General features: G+C 36.7%; 1 protein-coding gene across 7 annotated transcripts in view; it reads left to right on the top strand.

Moving 5' to 3' along the window:
- The window catches only part of LOC125689132 (WD repeat containing planar cell polarity effector), a 138,604-nt gene that overhangs the window by 35,596 nt on the left and 81,392 nt on the right, over positions 1 to 21,616 (top strand). For all 7 annotated transcript variants that reach the window (XM_048935967.1, XM_048935966.1, XM_048935960.1 and 4 more), the window contains 5 exons: positions 13,070 to 13,155; positions 14,744 to 14,788; positions 15,777 to 15,827; positions 18,070 to 18,140; positions 18,390 to 18,449. In XM_048935967.1, the coding sequence (XP_048791924.1) occupies positions 13,095 to 13,155; positions 14,744 to 14,788; positions 15,777 to 15,827; positions 18,070 to 18,140; positions 18,390 to 18,449 (288 nt within the window). In that variant the 5' untranslated portion in view covers positions 13,070 to 13,094. The remainder of the gene's footprint in view (positions 1 to 13,069; positions 13,156 to 14,743; positions 14,789 to 15,776; positions 15,828 to 18,069; positions 18,141 to 18,389; positions 18,450 to 21,616) is intronic.

Genomic DNA, 21,616 nt, shown 5'->3' with positions numbered 1-21,616 from the left:
TGTCCTCTCAGAGTTTGTCGTGCCAGCAGTCTATTTGGCTATTTCTAGGGATGATGCAGACAGCATTATAGCCGTCTTCTTCCAGCCTGATCTCTGGGAATGCTCATTTTAAGATAAATCTCTATGTATGAGTGGAATGTTACTGAAGATGTATTTCCCACATTTTAGCAACTGAATGTGGTTTGAAGCAGAGACTGGGTCACCTCTGAAATGCATCAGAAGCCTGGAAGAGTTTCAGTAAGCTAAAAAGTCAGCATAATTGTGTGTGCTTATGGGCAGCGGCAGACCTTAGATGAACAAATTCTTGCCAATTCTTTTTGATGCATTAGTTTTCTGATTACTGTCTTTTCTAAAGAAATGTAGCTACAGATATTTGTTGTTTTTATGATGGAGTAATATTCAACCCATGCATTGTGTATTTACTGTGAGAGAAATCTGTATTATCTTTGTAAAATGCACAGTTAGCTAAACTTGGTCTTCATGCAGTGAACGTGCACTTTGAGTAATCTTCTCATAGAAAGTAATGCAGACATTACACCCATTCTGATATGTAGAAGATGATCCATAGGGGGAAAAGATACACGTGCATAAGTCAATTATTTGAGAATCGAGCCCTTAATTTCTTCAGGCTTTATAAAAAGAGTTTGGGCATTTGCACATATTTATTTTAGAGATATAGGGGTAAATCTTCAGCACAGAGCATGGGGAGTTAACCATGGAACATTCATTAATGTTAATGGGATTTCTATGGCTAATTCCCCACACACTGGCTAAAAATTTAGCCCAAAGAGATTTGAAAAGTGATGTTGAGAAGCAGGTTGGTCGGTTAGCCTCATTACTGCCATGTTATTAACTGCTCTATCTTTCCCTGGCTTTGCATGAACACTAAGATATACTTAACAGTTAATAATAAAGGACTCTGTGTTAGATACAGATCCTAGTGTGGAGGTACAATAATGTGGCTGTATGAGAAAATTTTAGAATACGCCTTTTGGGTATTTTCAGGAAAAAAAAAAAAAGCCAGCGAAGCAATAGAACAGAAAGGAAAGAAAATATATTATGGTATGTTTTTAGACAGCAGAACTGGTTTGTATTGCTGGTGTCTTTAGTACAGATTTAACATGAATATGAAGTATAATTAAAAAAAAAAAGTAACATTGCATTATTGGGATCTAAAGTCAGAGTTGACCAGCTCTGAGCAGGAAGTTGGACTGTATGACTTCCAAGTTCCTCCTAACCTAAATTATTTTACAATTTAGTATATAAATCATATGCTTAACGTAGCATTTCCTTAGCATCTTTTCAGACTGATTTTCTCTTGTAAAAGATAACCATATTTTACCTTAAAAGTCTGAAGGATGATTGGAAGCTAGGCAAACCTGAAGCAATATTTTACATGCAAATTCAAGAATATTGTTTTAAAAGAAAATCCAGGCTCTGATTTAAGAAGCCTGTCAGATTTATGTTCCTGTTTCTTGTTGTGCTGCAGATACGCAACAAAGATTGTGTGTGAAATGTAAACACGGGTGTGCACGCGTATGTATGTGCACATTTGCATTTCCCTGGTATCTTAGCAGCTTCCCTTACTTTTTAGGGGACCTATTCCATTCCTTTAACAGTTATTATTCAGAGCAGTCTGTAGTCAGCCGTTAGAGGGTGCTTCTGTGCCAAGGAACTCTCACTCCTTGAAACACAATTTGCTCAACTTTAAGCGTTTGTACTTTTAACTGGAGAGTCATTTGATGTGTCCCAGAGTTATCCAGTTTCTTCTTTAAATTGACCAGTGCCTCTCTTGGGATTCAGAGGACTGAAATGAGGATAATTGCAGGGGGTAAAATGACTCAGAGCAACAAAAATTGTACATTTTATAATTGCTAATATAAAAACATAAGAAAACGTATAGAAACTCCATGCAAATGAAAAATGATACAGAGATGAACATATGTGGTTTGCAGCTCTTGCTTACAATATTACTGCCCCTTCTAGAAAAAGGCTCATTCATTCTAACTCCACAGCATAGAGTTACAGTAGGAATAGTAAAAGCTGCCAAAACTTCCAGAGGGCTTCCGTAGAACAATATCAAGAGATATGTAGAGGAATGAGCATGAGCTCAGAAAGGGAGTAGGGACAGAAGTCTTCTTTTCAGGAGTTTCTTAAGAAGCCATACAGCTTCCGAAGACTTTAACTAAAAGAGTAGCAAAATGTCCCCTCAGGCATAAGTATGAAAATTTGTATTGCATTTATGCATATTGGTATATTCACAGTACCATCGGTGTACAAGGGGCTGCAGGTACTTCTGCCTCCAGTTTTGCATACATATCACTTACATATCTTTTTCTTGGATTGTAAAGGACTCTCTTCTCAAAATGCATTGTTTACATTATGTGAACACAGATCTGTAAGCAACATATTCCCTAACAACTTGGGAGTTTTAGTATTGGCATTTGTATTTAAATATATGAATTTCAACATCAGCGCATGTGTTTTGTGACACTGGCATACCTTGTTAATAATAATTAGACTAATTTTCTAAGAGATTGTGCAATACCTATGATACCTACCTTTTAGATGTTCGAAGGTGCACAATTTTTTCTATGGTACCTAAATTGTCTAGTTCAGACTCCAGTCAAAAGGTTTCTAGTTTGAGAGTAGATTCTAGATGGAAAAGGTAGTGTGTCTTCCTTACGTATATCAGGCAACAGACTAATTGGATGTTGTAGCATCTTGTTATTTCTATATAACATTTGGGAGTTCTGAATGGATACACAGAGTGTGTTGGTAGCATGAGAGTCCTTTAAAGACATTAAGCATCAAAGGTAATGTCACACATTGCTTAAAATGTAGTTGTTAATAGATTTTTCAAAAGGATTTTTAAATTAGAACTATGACAACTATGTAACAAGGCACTAAGGATTTTTAATACAGTGCTCAGTAAACTAGCTCTAAGCTAATAAGTGTTTATTACTGTTCTTGTTCTAAATTGCAGTACTGTAAATATTTGCACAAAATGCTAATTTAAACTGTCTGCTTACCAGACTTGAACCAATCAGCCCAATAGTAGCATTTCCTCTGAGTTAAGTGACAATAGTATCTAATTTTAAGCTACAGACTTCTGAAAAATTAGCTAGACAGATCTTTCTGCTGGAAGCATATCACTATTGGAGTTTGAAACAGAAATTTTTTTAGAATTAGAAGTAGACAGGGAACAGTAACTAGTTAAAGTGGAAGCAGAAAGTCTGCCTAATCTTGTCTTTTACTAAGGTAATTACTGCTGCTAGTTAAATGTTTCATACTTAATAGTTTTAACAATTTATGCAAGGTTAGTTTCTTCAATAAACATTTCTTACATTATCAAGAAGTGTTTCATAATACTTTTTGAAAAAACAGTAGCATAAATCACCCAGAATTGGAAGGGGTCTCGAGATCATTGACTCCAATGCTCTTGCTAAGTAATGTTCTGTTCAATAGGTCGCACAGAGAGGCATCCAGAAGGAGATTCCATTACCTCTATGGGCAACCTGTTCAGTGCTCAGTCACCCTTACTGTAAAGAAGTTCTTCAGCATGTTAGTATGGAACTTCCTATGTTCAAGTTTTAAGCCACTGCTTCTTGCCATATCACCACACACCACTGGGAAGAACCTGGCCTCATCTAATTGCCTCCCACCTCCCTTTAGATATTTATAAACATGAATCAGTTCCCATCCCTCAGTCATCTTTTCCCCAGGCTGAACAGGCCCAGATTACTCTGCCTTTCCTAATAAGGGAGATGCTCCAGGTTCTTTATTGTCTTTGTGGCCCTCTGTTGGACTCCTTCTAGGAGCCTGAAGCCTAGAAGCACATCACCAATATCGTAAAAAAGAAGAAGCAGTCGTTTCTATGGGGAACTGCTTCATATTCCTCTCTGTAATTCATGTACACATGCAAGCTAGTTGGTCATTTCTGAAGTATTGACAGTTGACATAAGTTGTTTTATGGTCAAAGAAAATAACAAAATATGTAAATTCAATATGTACGTTATCTTACAGAAATTAAGAACTACTAGCCTACAGAGTCTCATGTATTCTCTCAAGACATGAATCTTGGGGTGGTGAAAGAAATTGCCGGGATATCAGTATTGGCATCTGGCATATCAAATAAAAATACTGTTATTCTTTGCTTTTCAGATGGATGAAGCTGGTCATAATATCATGTCTCGCAGTTGTCATTCAGTGGTGACTGTGTTACTGGTCAGAGGAAAGTCTTCCCTAGGAAGTGTTGGATCCTGAAACACAATTTATCTTTACAGTTGATTCTCAAATTCACAGGGATGGCTCTGGATGTTAGTAAATCTGTTGTCTTTTTGTTGTATGACAAGTTAGCGACCAGAACTGTTTTAATTAGTAGAGAAAGACAATTCCAGGTACTTTGTTGACAGCATGTCTTACTTTGCAGCCCTAATCGATAGAACAAAGTTGGGCTTGAGCTTCTGGCCCTTGAAATGCTCATATTTGGATCCCCTAGATAAGCAAAAGAAAAAAGGTTTATTCAGCCCATTATTTTTTCTCTCAAGCATGTATTCTTGGATGACACTTAACCACTGCAGGAGCCAAACGTAGTGATGTGGCTGCACATCTTCTAGAGAGTAGTCTGTAAGAGAAGCTAATGGTGGTGAGAAAACTGGTGAATAAATGTAGCAGTAGCATCACTGGTTGATTCCATTTGACAGGGAATTTTTCATGTTTGTTTATTTTTTTGGTAGCTGGCTTGCTTAAGCCTTGTTTATTGTTGTCAAAACAATCCCTTTGGCTTTTTTGTCCCTCCCTCTTTCCTCTCTTTCCCACCTTGCTGCTGTTTGTGTGTCTCATACCACATGGTTTACCTGTTTCATTGGTGTTTTTTAATAAGGTAAATTTCTGAAACTAGCTCCACCTACAACCAAACATTTTACTCACAGGTCTCTCATGTGGTAGAGCAGTTCCCAGTTCAGTGTTAAAATCCATGTACCTTTTATTTTATATACAACACCACTGCTCAACAATTTCAAATGTGATTGTGGAACGTTTAAACAAATGCATTTTTTCTTCAAAGTTGTTTTTCCGAATGCATATCTGTGTAATTAAAACTGAACATAAACTGCACTGTAGCATTGCAATCAGGAATTAATTATTGTAAATGAAATTTTCATTTTTTGTCTTTCCTTACTGCTAAGGTGAGTATGGCTTAAAATTGAAAAATATTGGTCCTTTTCATAGAAACCTGTTTGAAGATCATAAGGGAGAACAAAAGAAGAAAAGCTTTTTGTTTGTGTTTGCAATCAAATCTTTCTTAAAAGGAAGTCTGGCACACAGGCATTGTAGTTTTTGTCATGTTACATTGAAGAAGGCAAGATACAAGTCTCACTGGATTAGCTGGAATTCAAGTGTAGCTGAAAAGCCATTTTTAAAAACAAATGCACTGAGCTAACAAGAAGCTCAATGAGCCTCACAAATGGTTATTCAAAGGTGATTTTCAAATATTACCAAAGCTTATTTTATTGCTTGACTAATTTATTGCTTGCAAGAAATGAAAACGAAAAGAGAATGTCATCATACAGGCAATTGAAAATGACTGAAATGGCTAAACGCTCTGGAAAAGAACACCAAAAACATATTTACAGATGTTAACTATCTAAGCATAATCAGTGTTTGTTCTAGTAAGTTTATGCAGCTCATACAATGCCCTCAAATGATATTTCTATTTTTAAGACAGCTTGCAGATTTGCAAGACTTGTAAATCAAATAAATGTTTACCAACGTGCTTATGAAAATTCTGCAAATAAATACTCAGCATGCATGCTATAAAATGGTAAAGGCCAGAGCTGTACAGTTCAGTGAGAAAATTGCATGAATGTCACATTAAAGAAAAGGAAAACTAAGTAGATGTTAGTGCTACATTTTGGTGCCACATTGACTCACATCCTCAGGAATCATAATAGTAGTTTGGTAGTGGAATCTGAAATACTACATAAAACTATAAAAGAATGTTATTTGCTTAGGTGCAAGTACAGTTAAAATTCAGATTGAACTATATTCAACTCATTGCTTTGGGCTTAACTATGGCTTTGCTCACTGTTACAAACAGTAGCAGTTTATACTGTGTGACCAGATGATGAACTAAAGAAGCCATTACTAATTTATAATCCAAACCCACGTTCACATTTTAAGGACCTGCTGTTCCTTCCTTGCAAATAGCAGTTGCTGCAGTGGTAGTGCAGGGGAGCGAGGACTTGGCCTGCACTTGAATAACGCGCAGGTCCTTTCGCCTATTGGCACTTGTTTCTGCTTAGCTTAAAAAATAGAGATTTTATCTTCTCCTTCCATTTACAGTAAGATACCGCTACTGTGAAATTTTGTGACCTACTGACCTTAAGTACTGAAAAATAGCTTTATTTACAACAACAGTCACTATCTAAAAGAATAGCGTAAAACAGTTTGACATTTAATACTTCTGTAATTACCTTATGTCAGATGTCAGCACTGGATATCTGTGGTTTGGATCGCTTATCTACTATCTGGTTTATATAAAAGCCTTCAGGGTCTTTATCAAAATGAGTATATGAACTTTTCACTCCAAGGAGTAAAAACCTGGGTCAATTATATCTATTTTCTGTGACCTTCTTAACTTTTCACACCACTCTGACAGAGTTGTTACAGATCGTAATACTTGCCTGTAGTATCAATTGCAGAATGATTGCTAGCTTCATTAATGTTATCAGAGGTGTGGCTGATACATAAACTAAATATCTTCTTGACAAATGGCATTACCTCCCTCAAATTCATTCTACTTCACTGTTGTTCCTCTTATCTGTTCAGTGAATCAATGGATGTCTTTCAAAAGAATGCCCCAATAATATAAATAGGAAGTGTGTTTCTGAAGGGAGGAGAGAGATGGCAGAGTGATTTGGGCAGTAAGCTAGAATTTACCAAGTCAGAACTTAGTTTCACATCCTGTCGTCATCATATTGGGTCACAGCTCAGCAAAAATTGTGCTTAGGTTCTAACAACTGAACAAGCAATTAGATGGCAACGAAATACCCGTGTAGATTTCAAAATCTACGCATGTAGATTTTCTGTAGTGTTTCCTTGAGCTTCAGCACCCTCCATCTAGTAAGCACAAAACAAATTGTTAGCTTGAGTCATGGAGAATGAATGGGACAGCTGTCTATCATCCGACAATTCACATCCTGAGCAAGAGCGTGCATGGCTTTTTGGCCATACACAGCTGCTCTGTATCAGAATAATAATATCTCCAAAACTTGTTTAACATAAATTAATTCTGGCTACATTTTTTAAATGTAAGCTACTTATTGACATAGTACTACTGAGAGCTTTGCCAAGGTGACCGATTCAGGATCAGCACCTCAACATTTTTAATGCAATGACAATATTATGTATTGTTAGGGCCAAGACAGTTGTTGTAGAAGTAATGTTAACTAATGACAACTGGAAATTAAATATTTGTTCTGTTTTACAGCATTTACAAAGTTTCAGTGTGTTATACATCAAATAGCCTCAGTGTTTTTAAGGTGCTGTTTATCTGCCTTGAAGGATGAAAAATCAGTAAATATAACTAATTGTCATTGCAGAAAAGGTTGTATTTAGTCTCATAAAACAGAAGAAAAGCCCTCATAAAAATTAATTCAAGGAATCATGTTACAACCTCACTGTATATGGGAATTAGTTTACAATGTATAATTTTCATGCCAGAATTCTTGAGTTATCAGGTAACGTATTTCCTTTCAGTGGTTGTTCTGCAAGCTGTATTTAGGCCTTTCTTACAATAGAAGTTTCACTGTGTATTTCACTACAGAGTGATGATCTGTGTGTTGTTCACCCATCTACCAAATAGGTTTCTTATTTAGGCTGGGGAAGATAGCCTAAGGAAAGGAATTTGCTTCATTCATGTGTTTCACAAAGAAAATGAACTCAGTTGTCAATGTCCGCTGCATTAGAGAGAAAGGAAGTAACAACAGTAAATATTTGCATTAAAATTTATGATAATTGAACAACTTGTCATTCGTATAAGCTGAAAATATTTTTAAACAAATATTGTAATATGAGTCATTATGCACTGAGAAGATTTATAAAAGCAGGCCTGTATTTTTACTTCTTAAATTGGAGTTAAAATTGAGCGGAGGGCCTGATTTTCATTTATAGTACAAAATCTGTCCTTTTCTCAGTGGAAAAGTGGTTTAAGGGACAAGTAAATAAATATAAAAATGGAGCTCATTATGTTGTTAAGAGAGCAAAAAACTCAGGCAAGGAGTTTCAGTTCCAGGTTGTCAAGATAGTGGTGCTGAGAAGAGGTTGGCCTGGGCTCAGCAGACATTGCAGCAGGCAAGGAGATGAATTAAAAAAAAAATAAATAAATAAAATTAAAAAAAAGGAAAAAAGTACAAAAAGATCAGCCTGTGTCTGCCTCCAAAGAGGAAGGTGGCATATTAAAGCTAGGAGTTGGAGAAACTGGAGAACTGGTTGGTGAGATACCAGCAGAACAGGTTGGGAGATGTATAGTTATGGGTGTCAACACAGGAAAGGATGGAGACAGCCAAAGCCAGTTTCATACAAATAATTACTGTAAGTTTTACGTAGCTAAAAAAGTATATTTTACTTGATATGCTTTATACAAAGAAATTATATCTACTCAAAGTGTACAGAAAATAGCTACTGATCAAACATACCTAGTTTGATGTAAGCTTTATCTTACAGAGTCAAATATGCCTATCAGTGCTGCAGGGAATTTCTCTTCTTGGTGAAGGAGGAATTTGTCATGAATGGGAGGAAAAAGCAGGCAGTAATTTCTGTTCCAAATATGATATCATGGAATCATAGAATAAGTTGTAGGGTGACTTGGTGACTTAGCTTGTTGAGCATTTCTTGTTTAAGTTACAAATTGGTTATAGAGTAATGAATGAGCTGTAGTGATGCCAGAGAGACAGTGCTAACTTTTAAAAGGGCAGGCAATGGGAGGCAAAACTAAAAGGGTAAGGGCAATCTGTTCTGAAATCTAAAAATAGTAGGTTTATTGTGTAATTAACCTGCAATTAATATATATACATAGATTTTTTTTTTTTTTCCCTGGAGTGCATTTTTAAAGGTTTTTTTCCCCCCCCCCTCCAAATTAGCTTTCTATTTTACCTGTTTCTGCTCCTAGGAGAGGGTGTCCTAAAATACAAGGAGATATTTGAGGGGAACCCCATGTTTTTCTCTCTCACTGTGAATGTTGGATTTCTGACAGCTTTCCTGGAAGGAGCATATTGTTACCAAAGGCTATTGCGTAGCCTAGTATGATAGAATGATAGAATTACCAAGGTTGGAAAAGACCTCTAAGATCATCCAGTCCACCTGTCCACCTATCACCAATATCACCCAGCAAAGTGAGCACCTGTCCAAGCCACAGGCGGCCAGCTTCTCCAGGAGATTACAGTGGAAGACAGTATTGAAGGCTTTGCTGAAGCCCAGGTAGAATACATCAGCAGCCTTTCCCTCATCCACCAGGCAGGTCACTCAATATGAGGTTGGTCAAGGAGGACCTGCCCTTCATGAACCCATGCTGGCTGAGCCTGGTCCCTCGATTGTCCCTCACATGGTGTGTGATCTCCTTCAAGGTGATCTGCTGCATCTTATCTGGCACTGTGGTCAGACCTGTAGTTCCCCAGATGCTCCTTATGGCCCTTAGGGGAGTGACACTGGCAAGCCTTCAATCCTCAGGGACTTCTCTGTTTGACCAGGAACTCTGATAGACGATGCAAAGCGGCTTGGCTGTCACCCCTGCCAGCTCTCTCCGCACCCTTGGATGGATCCTGTCTGGTCCCATAGACTTATGGCAGTCCATTTGGGGTAGCATGTCTTTAACTGCAGTTGCAGCCTTAACTGTTGGGGGGGCTTGGAACAATGTTGGAACAATGTATGTGCCTCTGGCACATAGATGACAAAATTCAGATAGCCTGTTGTAGTCAGCATGTCGTGTTCTCAACAAAATATTCTGAGGGCCTCATTTTTGTGAAATGGGCTTTGCCTTCCACAAGGATCTGCTTTCCCAAGTAACTGTGCTCTGAATATCCCATGCAGGGCATAGTTCCTAATTGTTTGGCACAGCAGCAGTTAAACTGAAGGTGTCAGGGTGGACCCTTGATATCAATTTCAGCATTTGTTGATGTTACAGAGTGACCAGGTGCTTATTTTCTGTATCAGTGGTTAGAAAAAAGATTTATTAAATTGGGCTTTTTTTTTTTAAACAAAGCAATCTGAACGCTGATAGTGGAGCAGACAAACCATCACAGAACATCTCCGTTTGTCAGTAAGCTTTTTGCAGCCACCAGAATATCTCTGCCTGTTTGTGGAGGTGCTATGAAAGCAGTCAGTGTTGCATGAGCCAGAGAAAGAATCAGCTGTTAAATTGAATTCCAGTTTTACCCTAACAATAGATTAATTTTAACCTATTTTTCCCAATTTCTACTCAGTTTTAAAAGAAGGATGTGGATTTCTTAAAGCTTCTTTATGTTTTCATGCTTAACTTTTTTTTCCAGCAGCAAACAGCTCACTGTCATCTCCGTTGTGCTGGAAAATATTGATGTGGTAAATGGTGATCTGTGATTGCTTAACTTTGAAAGTCAGTGTATATTCCATCAAAAAGATCTACAAGAAAATTAATTCATCTGAATCAAAACATGACTTTAAAATGTATTTGTTACTGAAGCAATTTCTCTGTAGAGTTTAAACTGAGGATATTTCAGATTAGGATACTGATAGACTGGACCAGTATTCTGGGGGCAGATGGCTACTTTCAATGACACAACATCAACCAGCATTCAAATAATTAGCTGATTTGGGAGTGCTTGAGGTCCAAAGAAAGGGAGAAGCAAAAAGATCAATTCAAGGACAGGTTATTTGGCAAAATCTCTTTTACTTCTTTAGAGATGCAGGGAATTTTTCTTAATCTGGGATATTCAGTACAGAACTGAAATGCAGATTTTAAGAAGTCTGTATTTTTTACATTTTAATACAAGACTTTTATAAAAAATTTACAGGTACAATTTTTTTTTTTTAAATATGTGTTTGAAGAATGAATATTTAGTGTCCATTTGAAAGCTTCCCTGTATTTTTGGAGGATTTCCCCTGTGACATTGACATTCAGTGAAGGAATTAATGCTTGAAAGTCTTCTGGGAGAGCAACAATAGAAACGTCCCATGATGTCAACTTATATAAGTTTTGGAGATGTTCAAGACCTGCCTGGATGCCTACCTGTGCGACCTGCTGTAGGGAACCTGCTTTGGCAGGGGGGTTGGACTCGATGATCTCTGGAGGTCCCTTCCAACCCCTACAATTCTGTGATTCTGTTTTGGGAAGTTCTGTTAGGTTATTTGTTGTGCTGAAGTATCCTAGACTTGTCTTCTCTGCAGTTATACCATCCTTCCAGGTGAACAGATCATCTGCCAATCAAGGCTTTTTTTTTTCTTCATTTTTTCTTAGTCAAACCATGATAGGATTTGGAGTAGTTCACTCAATTCAGTGACTTTTTATTAGTGAGAGATCTAATCAAGACCCCTGGGCCCTTGGGGAATGTAAGTTTTGTTTCACTTTCTAAGAAAGGAAAGAAAGTGAAATCAAATCAGAAAATTATAATACACAATCTTCTTTTACAGTAGTCCACATGAAAAACGAGGGGTTGTCCTCATCCATATTTATACCACAAGTGGTTCCCATGTTCAACAGACTACCACGCTGCTAATCTCTTTGCATTTTTTTCCAAATCTCATTCTCACCCAAGGTGAAAGTATATTCCATTTACTAGATGTGCATTGTGAGCTATTTTTTTCTTTCTTTCTTACAGGACTATGGGATTTAGTAAGTCAGCAAGACTTTTTGTACATTTGGGGATCAGTGTAAAGAAAATACTATTTCCGCTTGCTGCTATTTCAGTGGATTAGGCAGTGCATCAAAACATACATATTAGCTTCAGTTATAATACCTCAAGGTCTCATAGATTTGCTGGGACTGTGATAGTTTCCTTGATGCTACCTGAGATCCTTGCACATATTTCTCATCATAGCACTGTTGACAGAACTGTCTGGTAGTCTTTATGTGATGAAGTCACAGACTTCATCGCAAGAGTTCTGCAGTTGTGTTCTAATTGGTTCATTTCTCAACAACTGAAAATCTCAATGTTGTTTAAGTTGTACTAATAGGAAAGAAATGAAGATGAACAGAAAGTTCCAAGAAAAAAGTTGAAGTGCAGTATCATTCTAGCAGTGGCTCTGAAGTGCGTTGTGTCTTGGTAAGCTCCACTTCCAAGTCCAGCTTTCAGTGGATTCTCAGGTTTAGCAAAAGTAACCAAAGTAATTGGTCTGTGTGCCTACTTGAGCCCTAAGGGAAGTTACTATGCAGGCAAGTCTATTAATTGTAGCATCTGAGAAGATTGGAAATGCTCCATTGAAATACAACACATCCTCTAGAAAGAATAGCCAGATGGATTGCTCAACAAAGCAGAGCACAGTTTAAAACTGTAATCTATGTGTGTAATTTTTCAATGTTTGTGTTTTCCTTCATGTCTGCTGTTTTGTCAGTCTTGATTTCATGTGCTTTATTTTTATTTACAAGGACATCTGTTTCATGACTATATTGATATTTCCCTATGTACAATGTCTGAAAAAAATGAGCCCCGGAGGTCAAATTTTCATATCTGAGGAAGATCTTTAAGTAATGGCTTCACTTTTCCATGTTTTAAGGTAATAACTGTAGAGTAAAGGTAGATTATAAAGTGTATATGAGAAGCATCAAGCACAAAGCTACTCTCTATGGAAAGAGCAACTCTAACTTCAAACAGATGTTGATTTGTCTCTGTATACAGTGGTTATGTATATGCATGTCCTCTTATTTTATTCGTTCTCATGCATCGTTCAATTTATTGTTGTTAAAAACTACAACTTAAGTACAACAAAACAGCACCAGTGGTTGATTCTTCCAGCAATTCATTTCCAAAATAACTGGTTTCGTTGGTGATAGATAGTAATTAATCTGTTCTTGCATTTTCTTTCCTTTTTGTCATAGTGCTTGGGCTCCCATCTGCCATCAGATGACTTTCTGCCTGACTGAGCTGCACCTGTGGTCTTTGAAGACTACCTTACATATTAGCGGTGAGCTGTTACCTGTTAATAAAACAAAATAGCAAAGCCTGTTGATGAATATTAAATTGATATAAAATTCTAAATACTTAAATGAAGTAAGTTTTAAGCTTAGGAGAAAGAAAATTAGAAAGCAAGATTATGTTTGGACTTAGTTTCTCTGCTTATCTCATGGTAGAATTGGAGCATCCTTTCAACTCAGAAATGTTGAGATTATATTTAACTGGTTGCCTTTTCACTTTTTGGAAGCTATACCCTACTCGACTTTAAGCTTCAGCATAGTAACTGATTTGGGTGAACGAAGATCAATAGTCAACTTGATTTGCAGTGGCATTTTGATTTGTACTTAGTATGAAAATAAGAAATTGCTTCATGTTCCAGGTATTTTGCATGATTATATGAAGCCTTGTACGTACAAGGAAACACTAATATTTTTAATTGATTATTCTAGGAGACACTAAACTATTTACCAACACTTCATTCACTTTGTCTTACTATTGCTAAAGTAAAAAAAAAAAGGAACAAACAAACCCTACTGAGTTATAAATGGATCATATTGTTTATGACACTTCATGCCCATTGTACTGTGTTTTCATTGAAAACCAATCAAGTGTTATTATTGTTCAGATATTGACTCGTGTGCCATAGCAACCTGTCTGTGTGTGAGAACTGTTCTGGTTCTGTAACAATTATATATGTGTGTGGGCATACTGTACCTATTTTCCATCTTTGACATTGTCTTTCTACATTTCTGCACATGAATTTCTCCCCATAATGTCTTTTGAGTTTAGAATGCATTTAGAATGACATGCAGTGTCAAATAAATTGTTTTAAAACACTGCAGATTTAAGTCAGACTTACATCTATTGGTGGAGCTTGCCAGGGTATACCTAAGTATTTGGCAGTCAGCCACATTAGAAGCTGGCTTACAGTCGTATGGTAGCCCAAGCATCCAAATTTCTTTGCCATGGAACCTGGAGGACAGAGGGAGATGCTCTGGGTAAGTGCACGCTTGTGTTTGATGCTGATAGGCTGTTGGTATATAGCCAGGGCTTGCCCTAAGCCATAGGAATAAATACATGCTTTTGCATCTAGTACAACAGTAGGCAGTAATACCTATAGATCAATATTGGATCCTTTGGATAGGCAGCTTCCTGAAATCCACAAATGTTAAAAAAATATTACTGTTGACTTCAACTTGCCTCAGAAAACATTTCTTGTTATTCTAAGGTACAGTCTGCATTTACCTGTGTTTCTTACCTTTTGTTGTGAAAGAACACAAAAGATGGTCATTAGGAAAGTGGTTAAAAAACACTTTTAAGTGTTGGCAGCTGGAAGAGAATCAAAGCATATGTGAAATGACAGCTGCAAACAAATCTAAGGACCTGGCATGTGCTCCTTCAGCCCTAGCTTGCTGATTCTTGAGACTCCAACTGGTATTCAGAGTATATTCTGCAGGTTTTCCACTCTGGCTCGCAATTTAACTCCAAGTACTTTGCTCCAGCTTGCTTGAATTGTGATGCTGAACTTTGCTTGCTAAGTTATGTTCTGTTTCCAGTGTCACATCAATAACTAACTGTATTTCTATTTGATTATATAGATGAAGACATTGGGGTACATCAGTACTATGACAAGAAAGAGCCAGGTAAAATAAACACCCATAACTAAAACTAAACAGGGCTTGCAGATGTTCAGGGTTCTTTGGCAGAGGCAGTTCACTCTGAAAACTTCCGTTTTGAATTTTTGATCTGTGCCTCTGTATTTCTATGAAGTAGGCATGAGTAGAGACTCATTTATCCACGTTACTTCAGAGTATTTAAAAACTCTTTACTCAAAAGGAAAAAGGAAGGCTATGGGAAAATATCTACATAACAATGTATTGTGTGTAATTTAATGTCTCTCCAATACGAATAAAATTATAAAAGACAAGCTTTGTGCCATCAAAACCTTATTGGGATTTTGTGTTTTGTTTTTATATTCTGTTTCTGTATTCCTTTCACCTATTGCAGAATGCTAAGACACTTCTCAGACACTGTGCTTCACTGGGCATGCAGGTGCTGGCTGTTGCAGGAATTCGGGATTTGCTGCATCCCAGCAGAGGGCATCATGGATGCACGAGTGCTGGTCTGGCCTCCTGCAGCCCTCACTGCTATCTGAAATAGCCATTTCAGAGTGAATGATCAATTTTCTTTATCTGATTAATCCTGTTAATCCTGGAAGTTTCACGATGGGCCAAAAGGTCTCTTCAGCTGGAATTGCTTCCCATTTGCAGCCAAGTTGGAGTGGAAGCTTGTGTGGGCATCCCTGGGCTCAGTGTGGTGGGTCACCCGCTGTCTCTGTGCCTCTGTTGATAGACCGACTCAGCTGCTCCTCTGTGTTCAGTTGCAGCTCACTTCACTATCTGATGAGAGTGGAGGCTCAGTAATACTGGCCCACCTGTTGGGCCTCGTAAGCCTTTCTTTCACTGCAAATTTAAGATATCTGACTTAAGAGGTGAAAACATCAGGACTGTCTTAATTTTTTTTGTAAATTTCTGTGTTTTATCACAATATGTGACTCCTCTCTAATATTAATATTTGCTGACAGCAGTTGTAAGGATTATCGTGCATCTTTTCATCTGTTCTTTTCTCTAGGATCACAAATGAAGCATGGTTATTTGGAAGACAAGCAAAAGCTAGCAGAATGTAAGGATGTTTTCTCAGTTTCTTGTTAGAGTAAGACAAAATTATTGTTTTGTATTGATGATACAACTGGAAAAACATAAAAATAATAATAATAATAATAATAATAATAATAATAATAATAATGTCAGGCTGTTTCCAGTGTAACTCTGTGTCTGTGCCATTTTGTCTCAGCATTACTAACAAAACAATAGAAAAGTTGTAACTACTCCTTCCTGGCATATTTGTGTTTTGTTTTGGTCTTTTTTCTATTTCGCTGAGGTTAGTAGTGTGCTTCTCAAATTCATTATCAAGAGGAGTCACAAAAATGAAAGTTACCCAGCATATGAACCTAAAATATTTTCCAACTTAGCTCTTGCATCAAAACACCAACTGCCTCAAAACTGGAAATTATAGCTAAAATATTTTCATCCAAAATCAACTTGCAGGTTAATAACCAGCTGTCTTCATAGAACATTTTTAGCTTTGAAACGTGTACATGGTTCCTGCATTATCAGTTTAAAAACTGTTCAGTTTATTAAGTTTATCAGTTCAGTTTTTTAAGGCAAAGTGTGCTCTGGAAAGAGGAATTATTTGCAGCACCATAAGTTAGGTTTGAAGCAGGATGAAACCCTGCTGGAGATGGTTATAAAGGTGCACACAGCTGCGTGGTAAATCTATACCTGCTATGGAGGGTTGTGTGTCAGAATCAATACAGCTCTGTAAAGGTGGGGAGGGTTTTAAGCAGGGAGGAGCATAATGGATTTACATCCCTTGTGCTTCATGTAGCATTATCGAATAGGCGCTGGCTGTATGAAAAGAAGCAGGCTCAGATAAATCCAGTTATACAGAAACCTCAAGCATGCAAAAGAACACAAGCTACTACATCTTGTGGTTGTAAATATTGGAGTGGCCTAAACAGAAAACAGAGCAGACATTTCTTCAGGAGGAGTGCTGGGTAACTTTATTCATGGCTGCTGATTTGTATATATATAGTTTAGCATCCGTACAGGCAATTTCCCATTTTGCATATGTGGATACATATTCCAGTATTTATGAAGGCAATTATTGAAAATGCGATCTTACATGCCTAATTAATATTATCGTAACAGTTCCACCAACACTGGCTTTTGTCCAATAAAATACAAAGAGAAGTTGTATGTTTGTGTGCTCTTTTGTTGATAGATGAAATCCTTTTTTTTTTCTTTTTTTTTTTTCCCCCCCACTCTAGAGCACTCTTTTTGTAAGCTCCTTTTTGCAGAGGAGTTTAAACACTACTGTTAAGTTATTCAGTCTGGAAGTTGGTGTTCAAACTGACAGCTCAGAGCTCAAAACTTTTAATCAAGTTTCCCTTAAATGCACTAGATTTTAAAAAGACGTGTTCTAATTTCTCATGTTATTTATTGTGTACTCAAGAACAGAAAACTGCTCACTTTTAAATAATGCAGTTTCACAAGCCTGATTCTCAGCCATGAAACGAGCCTAGTGATACGCAGCTCCAGGAAGCTTTGCCTCCTGTTTTCAGTGTTTATGTATTACCCCCCAGTTTTCAAAATATTTTGCTAAATATTAATAATTTTTGTTAAAGGACTGTGGAAGTCACGTGGTTTCTGATTTCCTTGACTAGGCAGATTCTTAGGAACAAATTTTCCAAGAACAAATCCCGTAAATAACTATACTCCATAATATAGCCTATAGTGTTCACAGTTACCTGTTGTTAATACCTCTATATATGCATATATTCATGCATAAATGTTTTGCAGACACGTCAGTGCCTGCTTTTTGAAATTGGGCAAAGAAATGTTAGTTCTGAAGAATAGCACCTGTTGAAGATTTGGTAACTTGAATCTGAGTTAACATACTGAATATGAGATGCTTTCTCCTTGCAATTGCTTACCAGCTGAGCAGGATATTCCATCCTGAGAGCTTTGTGCACAATTGCTACGGTGAATTCATAGCCAGTGTGGATATTTTATGCTAACTGTTCCTACAGTCGAGCTTTTCAAAAGGAAATCACTTAACAATAGAAACCATAGCCATTCCCTTCCAATTATAGGTAAGTCTTGTGTTTAGGGTATCTCCTAGAAAACCTAGTTTATATTTCCACAGCAAAAGAAGTTCAACTTGTAGAACTTTTATTATATTTAATGGCTGTTTGCATGCACACATGCACATGCACACACTCACATGTGTGTATATATATATATATACTCACCTATACATAATTTTTCTTTTAAAAACCTTTTTTGCCTCTTTCATTTGCCAGCTCGAGATTACCCTTGGATACTGAAAAACAAACGACCGGAAAAACTGCGAGATACACTGAAGGAGGTTGAGGTATGTTTCAGAACTTTCAAAACCGGTAACAGATGATCTGGTTTTCAAACCCCTTTCAACAGCTTTAATTTTCATCAAGATCCAACTGTCCCTGTGTTGATAAATGCGCTTTTGTCTGGCAGGCGGTTCCAGGACCGCTGGATCTTTGTGTGGCATACTTCATCTATAAACTTGAAAATCCAAAGTAGGTTAACTGATATCGGCAATGCATACTGCCAACTCCATTCTCTGTTTTTTGTTGTCCTTTAGGACTTAATGCAAAACGGTCGATGTGTGCTGAGCAAATGGAAGAACAAATGTATCTGCCAGGTAAAATGTTTTGACTAGGTCTTGCAGTGTTCATTCAGTGAAGCTGAACAAGCATTCAGTGATGGATGCGATAGCGTTAACATGTTAAATAATACTGAAAGTCATCGGGGTTTTTAATGTATGAGGCTCTTCTTACCTAGATTGTGTTTATTTAAGTTCCTAATATGAAACAGATATTACAAAACAAAAATCTGGGTTTTTTCACAGGAGAAATTATATGAACGGTGCCTGATTCTGTAAGAATTTATTATGAGGGAAAACTGAAAGCATCCTAAACCTTGGAAAAACAGGCTAAGGGAATGATTACAATATATAGACAAGTCTGGAATCTGTTATATTACATTTTTTATCTTAATTACTTACATCTCTGTTGTGAAGTTCTTTATTTCATGCTTAAATAGTATGGAAGGGAGACTGTAAGCCTAAGCTAGCTAAATAAAGTAACGGAACAGAAGACACTGTGATAAGCAGCACATGTATATATGTTCTCTGTCTAACTAAGTTCCATGTTTGTATACAAAAAATAACCTTTCACATCCTCATTAACACAAAGTAGTAGGATTGGTGGGAGACTGGCACATTAAGCATGTGCTTTAGCTTCTTAATCAAGAGTTTGCTCTGAAAGACATCTGTAACATTAAAAGTTCCTACAGCCTTCATTTATGAGGAATGTGCATGTTTAAAGCTAACTTCTCATTGTAGATACTTGTGTTACTGTTTGCAAAGGAAATGGAGTTTTAACTTTCATCCTTTTTTAGTTTCGTAATTTTTTTTTCTAATCCAAGTAGTTTCAAATGGAAATCAACTGGATGACTGTTAAATATTTGAAAAATAGTGCTGAAATTCCTGAAAAGTCTTTAGGAGCAGCAAGGTTTTTCTAAGCACCTGACACATCACGTGCTATAAGGTCTTTTTGTATCAATAATAAGGATGTTGTTGTCTAAGCCTATCAGATCTTATCATTAACAAATGTATATAATTCGTATACAGATTACGTATTATTCATCAGTGAACGTTAATCTTCTAGAATGGATTACATATTAATTGCATGCTAATTTATATGAATTTTTTTCTGTTGTTATTGTTCTGATTAGAAAGGGAATGTGGTTAAGAAATACTAAGTCAATTAGCTGTGTGTTCATTTGCTTGTCAGTTTGCTGTCTCTTCATTTGCTTTCCCTGTCCCTTTTGCTATCATTTTCCTTCTCCTCTCGTCTCTATATATGCATAGACCTGCATCCCTTACCAGTGCACACTTTGGAACAGTGCACTTCTTGCCAAAATTTGGTTGTTCTTTATTACATCTCTATTTGACAATCAGTTGTGTATAAAACACTGTTTTTAAATTTAACATCCTCTAAATAACTTCAGGCCTATATAAACAAAGAGCAGACAATACAAGTTAACTTATTAGTTGTTCATAATGAGAAATAAGAGAGATGGCTCTATATTGGATTGAATCGTATAAAGGGATAGAACATAAAAAATTGAGTAATTTTAAAAGGTTTTAAGATGACATTTATAGTAGGTAGCCGGAGTTAAAGTTACAGATAAAAATCCTATTCATCTCTTTCTCCTTAGATTTTACTTTTGGTTTCTCAATCACAAGATAAAATATTTATAATATAGTAATGACTTATAACTGAACTCGCCAACAGCATTTATAATTTTCTGCCAAAACCATGATGATATTCCACCTTGTCTTCTTCAGTAATATAAGCTGCCCAACAAATGAAAATAAAATATGAAAAATCAATAGATTGGAAGGATCTTGATTAGGAAACCTGTCTTGTATCAATGGTTATGTTTGCACTGCTCATTTGCCTTTGAACATTCGTGCAGGAAAAAAAAAGCCACGTTCTGAAATTCTGAAAAAGAGGTTATTCACTCATTTTTTTAAAATTTAGAACAGGAGACTGATTCAGTAGAAATGGTGTGATCCTTACAACAGCACAAATGTAATCACATTCTGCTTTGGATAGATACCAGAGCAGCTGTTCATGGAAAAAGGAGAGACCGTGTTTGCATTAACTTTCAAATGTAGTAGAAAACACCAACCTGGAAAGCTTGGAATAAACTGGTCTGTCATAATTTTCAGTGTTTTGGGCTAAGTTTGATACAAATGAGTGGTGAGGCCCTGGAACGGGCTGCCCAGGGAGGTGCTTGAGTCAGCATCCCTGGAGGTGGCCAAGAGACGTGTAGATGTGTTACTAAGGTACATGGTTTAATGGGTATCATTGGAGGATGGTTGGGCTGGATGAACTTGGAGGTCTTTTCCAACCTTAGTGGTTCTATAATTCTGTGATTTGAATTCTAGCATCTTCATTTTTTTAGCTCTCCATTCTATGATAGTAGTGTAATGCCAAATAAATTCTATAGTAGTAATTAAAATAATTAATTTCTATTAATTAATTATTAATTATTTTATATGTATATAATTAATAACAGCCGTTTCTCTTGTCAATGTTTGTTCTGTGTGTCTGAATCTGCTGTATCTCTAGCTGAACCAGGAAGCGTTCCCTTTCCTTTGTAATAAAGATATGCTATGTGAAAACTCAGTGGTCACTGTGTCTTTAGTAAGACAGAATGAATAGAAGGAAAAAAAGTTATCTGAAAGGAGATAGGATGATAGCAATGCTGTAAAAAAACAAAACAAAAAAAAGCACAGGACTGCTGTTAGAGTGCTTTCTGGAACCTAAAAATCACTATCACTAATCCCTCATTGCCTCCTCCAAATCTTCTAGCTTCTAAATAGCCCTCAGGCAAAAATTACAGTCTGTGAATTTAAATGTGCATCTTCTAAAAATAAGTTTGCATGTAATGACCAATTAGCCTTCACTGAAAAATATAGATAGCTTGCATGCACGTTACGCTTTGTATGCATGGGTTTCTCAAAATTGGCTCTTGTAGATGAGTTTGCCTAGAACTACTACTAAAGCTGTACTGTCCCAGCTTTACACCTTTCTTAATGTTTCATTTTATGCATCAACATTTCTCCTATTAATTTTTTGTGCACAATCAGTGCATTGCTAAAGAAAATTTATTGACCTTTATTTTTTGCAGTCTCCAGTCTTTATTCAGGTAGTGCTTAGAGCTTCTGAAATAGAAAGTGTGCCAGTTCATGTAAAAATAGCCTGGGCTGTATAGAGATTTTTTTCAAGGAATTTA

The sequence above is a fragment of the Lagopus muta genome, chromosome 2 (assembly GCF_023343835.1).
Source record: "Lagopus muta isolate bLagMut1 chromosome 2, bLagMut1 primary, whole genome shotgun sequence".
Classification (NCBI taxonomy): Eukaryota; Metazoa; Chordata; class Aves; order Galliformes; family Phasianidae; genus Lagopus; species Lagopus muta.
The sequence above is the reverse complement of the archived record's forward strand: the minus strand, read 5'-3'. Positions and strand labels throughout refer to the sequence as shown.